Below are 5,518 nucleotides of genomic sequence, written 5' to 3' on the forward strand. Positions count from 1 at the left end.
GAAAATACAACTTCCGCTTGCCCCAAAAAAGGAAAAAGCTAGCCCGCGCTTACAAAAAAAATGAAAATCGCAACCACGCTTCTGGGTTCCATTTTTCTGTTTTTTGGTATTCGTTCTTTTCAGTGGCCATATTTTTTATTTTTTGGATATTTTTTGGTATTCCTTCTATTCGGTTACTGTTTTTCATGGAGTTTTTAGGTTTTTGTGGAAAAAAACGTTGAAACCTATTAGCATGGAACTAGTTTTAAAGATCTCAACGCGATAAATCAAAAGGTGAAAACAGTTTGGTATTTGGACACACGTTCAAGAGATAAAACGTTTTGAACAAACGAATCTATGAAAAAAAGGGAAACTTCAAGGTTGCGACAAGTGACGCATATGCAGTCTTCAATTGTCAACATGTGAGAAGGTGGCGAGTGACCTTTGCAAGGATAACCCTTAACTAGTGATTTTGTAGTTACTTCGGTAACCGTACGCATCTCACACCCCGCCACAACTTTCGTGACCACTGGGTCGGCCTATATAATGCGAACGACTTCTGCTTTTATTTTGCTTTTTTTTCCGATTTTGGGAAGCTTCTGGCCGGTTTTTTATTTGTTTTAATTTTCTTTTTTTCTTTTTTCATTTTATTTTATTCAAATCGGTGATATTTTAAATTCCAAACATTTTTTCATAAGTTCATGATTATTTTAAAAATTTATAAATAGTTTTCAAATTCACGGACATTTCTTTCAATTTCATGAACTTTTTTCAATTTCGCAAACTTTTTAGAAACCCGCGCTCAATTTGGCAAATCTGTGAACCTTTTTGATATCCGTTAACAATTTTTCAAATCCGTGATTTGTTTGCAAATTTGTTAACATTTTAAAACCCGTGAACTTTTTCTAATTCATGAAGTGTTTCAGATTCACGAACATTTTCAAATTCCTGAAGTTTTTCTCAAATTCATGATTTTTTTTATTTTCCAAATACACTTTTTTTGAACTTTATTAATTTTTTTCTAAATTCATGAGTTTATTCAAATTTATGATTTATTTTCATATTTGGTGAAAAGTGAACAGGTCAACGGTCAACCATCCACCGGTTGAATAGCAGGCGTGCGAGGCAAGCCAGCGTTCGCTCGTTATTGGGTATAACCCATACATGTTATGCACGAGCGCCAGGAGCGAAATTCGGCGCCTGAAGCGCCGTGTAGGAGGTCTCCACACAAAAATACCCAATGACAGATGCAAGTGAAGAAAAACACAACGAGAATGACAATGGACAATGCCAAAACTAGGAAGACTACCCAAAGAGCTGAGTAGCCTCCATCATTTAACCATGTGTGTCTTTTTTTTCTAGGGTCACCCTTCATATTTTTGCTTCTATCTGTTTTCAATTTCAAGATGGCTGATCTAAGGGTTGGCACTACCTTTCTTACCTTTGGCCCTCGCTTCCTCTTTATCTTTAGAAAATTGCATGTGCCACCGCATCGGCCCCAACAATATCCATCTTGTCTGGATGCGTCATGGATACCGATGAACAAAGTTCGCACACAAGTCTTGAAGCTCGAGTATGATCTGAACCATTGGAGCCATGGCCACGACGATGGCCGCGCTCTCAGAGGCAACCGGGACAACAGGCAAGATACTTTTTCAACCCACAAAGAAACCATGAAGTGAATTTATGAATAGGTGAGGTGATTGCTCAGTAGGCATGCAAGCAGACTGTGTCCGCGAGTCCGCCAACGTCCGTGAGATGAAAATTAAGCCCAACATGGTTATTAAAGTAACAAAGTTTAGTTTATTTTCGGTAGACGTTCATGGACGCCATCCGGCTGCGCTGAGATTTCATGATCCACACTAGAGGTGCTAAAAAAAACATCCGCCACTAGATCAGGTAGTCAACACCCTCCATGATCTGCATGACGGAACGGTGCTTTTTGAAGCCACATAGGTTCCTCCTGGCCAAGTGTTTTCCCCTGGCCGGGCCCACGGGACAGCAATACAAAGGGGTGGGCACAATTGCAGTGGCGGCCAGGCGGATTTTGCCAGCATCTTCTTCTCCAGAAGTTGCAAGATACGTTACATAAAGGCAACCCCTGACGTGCGTAAATTACCCACCTCACAAGTCACAACCCTGTTGATGGAGACCTGCCCGTGCGAGGATCCTTCGCACATCCGCCCGCCTCAAACCTCAGATTCCCACGGTAAGTTGACACAAATTTCCAGTTTTAAGTTGCGCTGTCCCATTATCAGATTTCACATCTGTTGGAGGTCATAAGTGGAAGAAGTATAAACAGCAATTTGAAGCTGTTCCCGAGTCCCCACTCTTCCTCCACTGCCTTCTTGGGAAACGGGCAGAAGAGTTCTCCTCCTTGCGGTTTCGAAAAAGGGCTCATCTTCGTCCCTCCCAACACCGAACCCGCCCAGCCACCATCCCGATACTGCTTCCGCCATGGTTCAGATCAAGGAATTGTATCCTTTTGTCAAAGATCCTTCTATTCATTGCAAATCGCTTTGTGTGCATGATCTCCTACTTTTATTTTCTGTTTGTCAACTCACGTGCTTTGGTCGATTTGCCGGACCTTGACTATGATCCTGCACTAAGCCGAATCATCATGCCTATGTCGATGGAGGAGGTATGAAGAACCACCAAAGAAAGAATTTCAGAGGGTTTTTTTCAGTGTTTTGTTGTTGTGAGATGGTAATTGAGCTGAGACAGGTCGATTACTGTATTGCAGTATGAGATAGGGCTCAGCTACACCATCATGAAGATGGAGCAGCAGAATACAAATGGCAAGGAGGGCGTGGAGGTGCTGCAGCAGGTCCCTTTTGAGGATGAGAAACTGGGCGAAGGCCAATTCACCTCGAAAGTTTATCATTTGCAGAGGTTCGTACATATATATAGTCACCTAGTTTTTTTTTTACGTATATATACTAGTTCATGACATGATAAATTTCGCAGATTTCGTAGTGATAATACATCCTAAGTTGTTTCAAGAAGAAAACATAAAAGTATGCCTATTTAGAATTAAGGCCATTACTGGATAATCATGAAATGTAAGAAAAAGCACTGGAAGCGAATAATTGGTTAATTAGCAATGCAAAGCTAAGGCGTAAAAAATCAAAGGTTGTAATTAGCAATGCTAAGGAATAACAGATTACTGGATGAACTCGGAGCAATTATTTCCCTTAAAAACTGTGTGCAGCAAAATTCCATCTTGGATGAAGGGCTTTGCATCCGCGAGTTCTCTCGCTGTGCATGAGGACTCGTGGTCCGCGTATCCAAAGAGCAGAACAGGTTAGAAATGACCTGTTTTTTTTACCAATTATCAATCATATTTTAGCGATAATTACACACTTATCAATTGTTGTAAACTACTAGTTCCATTTGTAACTTTGTATCCCCCTCCCGTTTCATGTTTGCCATGGATGCTGCTCTGACCCTCGTCAGTGATCAAGGTATTACGAAGTAGAGAAACCCTTATGTCTTCGAATCCTACATACCTCAGTTCATCCAGCACTCCCAAACTAAATTATTCTTGATTATCTGCTACTATCATGCAGTGCCCGCTTTTTAGCAAGTGTTCACTGACGATTGACACTGTGATAAGACCTGACAACGGCTGCTCTGAAAATGTACGCATATTCAGTTGCCTCCTAGTCATTTTCAGTCCTTCAGACGAATGGAAACGACACTGAAATTGCACTACAACCAGGCGCACAATCTAAACAGCCAGCAGCTAGCTGAAAGAGAGGTGGAGATCGTCGACATCGCGTCAGTATCGCGGGACTACTGGAGCAAGGTGATCACTGCTCCAAAAGTCGACCTCACAACTTTCAAGTCCCAACGGACGGACCGAGGCCCTCTTCTGAATGGGTGGATGGTATGCAGATTCTGAATCAGAGATCTATGTGTACTGCTACTATCAAGTTTGACATTTTTCACATGCTTTATCTACATGGGTTGCACTCGCTTCAGGATTCTTGCCGTCCCGTGATGACCATATACAAGCTTGTGATCATGGATGCTCCCATCTGGGGCCTGGGCGAACGGCTCGAAGATTGCCTCATCGCGGTACCTGCATATCTTGTCAAACTGCGCATCGCTTGATCTGAATCTGGCAGAACGTCAGTACTTCAGAAGCTCAGAGCTGACGCTCCATACCGTGCAGGGGGAGAGGGCGCTGTTTCTGGCGTGCCACCGGATGTGCTTCGCGTGGATAGACGAGTGGTACGGCATGACCATGGAGCAGATCCGGGAGATGGAGAGGCACACGGACCTACTCCTCAAGAAGGTCAGCATATTGGGTTTTACTGCCTGTATCTATGTTCTTACGTTTGGGTTACTAACTGATGTTGCTGCAGACACTGAAAAAGGCTGCAAAACCTGGGAGCAAGCACGAGGGCAAGAGGAAGTCCCTCAAAGACGAAATCGCCGTCGTGGGGAGCTGCACATAGTGCTGGTTCCGTGAGATGGTCCGTCTATTTCAGTGTCCCAGTTAGCTGAATTCCCAAACCAGGAGGACATTTCAGATTAAGTGTGCGTCCAAATATGGCTTAATTAACACTGTACATATATGTAAGCATCCAGTGAAGATGCTGCTGCTGTAGCCAAGGCATCATGGGCTGTAAGTGCGTCTGATTTAATGTAAAGTATTGGATGATGGAATGCCATGTTTTTTCCAAAAAAAGAGGGTTTATACTCGGACCTCCGCATCAATAGAATGGAGAGCTGGCGCTCACGAGCGCCCAAGCGGGCCGCGACCCAGCAATGCAGTTCGCTCGCCTTCCCCCCGCTCGCTCCAGCTTCTCGTCCGCTCTCTTTGCAGGCTAGTTTTCTTTTTCGTTTTTTCTGCTGTTGGTCTGTTATAAAAAACCCGGCCGGTTTATTAATATATTTTTTTAAAAATTGTGAAATCAAAAAAGGTTTACAGATTATAAAAAAAGTTCATCCATTTGAAAAAAGTTTGAGAATTACAAAAAATATATGCAAATTATAAAAAGTACATAATAAAATGAAAAACTTTGCAAAATTGAAAACATTTCATTGATTTTGAAAAGAAGTGAACAAATTAGAAAAAAATCATAAATTTTAAAGAAGAAGTTCATGAATTTGAAAAAACAAACATTGATTTAAAAAAACTTTCAAGAATTGAAAAAACATTCACGGATTTTTAAGAAAAACTTCACGGATTTGAAGAAAGTTGTAAATTTTAAAAAGTTTAGAAATTTTTGAAAAGTAAGAAAAAAAATTAAAAAGAGTAACAAGCGACGAAAAACAGGCCATAGAAAACCCAGAGTGTTCCTTTCAGGGTTACAAGTTGACGCGCAACAAGAATAGAAAAACATTTGGTGGGGGAGTAAGCAAGGCAAACGAAAACCAAACTGGGTTGCCTGGGACACTATGATACAACCAAAACAGTTGGGTGGACTTGGATTCCGTGATTTGGAGATGTTCAATCTAGCTCTGCTTCCGAGGCAAGCTTGGAGAATAATGAACGATGAACGCTCCCTTAGTGCTCAGGTTTTGAAAG

At 41.8% G+C, this 5,518-nt stretch overlaps 1 protein-coding gene across 1 annotated transcript; it reads left to right on the forward strand.

Annotated features, from left to right (window-relative positions):
- Positions 1-2,242: 2,242 nt before the first annotated feature.
- Positions 2,243-4,648, forward strand: LOC123100004 (phosphatidylinositol transfer protein 2). The gene is made up of 10 exons (XM_044522005.1): positions 2,243-2,456; positions 2,590-2,620; positions 2,723-2,871; positions 3,191-3,282; positions 3,436-3,443; positions 3,549-3,620; positions 3,701-3,868; positions 3,964-4,059; positions 4,157-4,279; positions 4,350-4,648. The coding sequence occupies exons 1-10, from the start codon at positions 2,437-2,439 to the stop codon at positions 4,440-4,442; spliced, it is 852 nt and encodes a 283-aa protein (XP_044377940.1). The 5' UTR covers positions 2,243-2,436; the 3' UTR covers positions 4,443-4,648.
- The last annotated feature ends 870 nt before the right edge of the window (positions 4,649-5,518 follow it).

The sequence above is a fragment of the Triticum aestivum genome, chromosome 4D, assembly GCF_018294505.1.
Source record: "Triticum aestivum cultivar Chinese Spring chromosome 4D, IWGSC CS RefSeq v2.1, whole genome shotgun sequence".
NCBI lineage: Eukaryota > Viridiplantae > Streptophyta > Magnoliopsida > Poales > Poaceae > Triticum > Triticum aestivum.

Bases quoted from the DNA above. Each gene is read 5' to 3' on its own strand.
- LOC123100004 (XM_044522005.1), top strand. From the start codon at position 2,437: ATGGTTCAGATCAAGGAATT. The intron at 3,621-3,700 runs GTACGCATATTC...CACTACAACCAG, and splicing joins ACAACGGCTGCTCTGAAAAT to GCGCACAATCTAAACAGCCA. The intron at 4,060-4,156 runs GTACCTGCATAT...CATACCGTGCAG, and splicing joins TCGAAGATTGCCTCATCGCG to GGGGAGAGGGCGCTGTTTCT.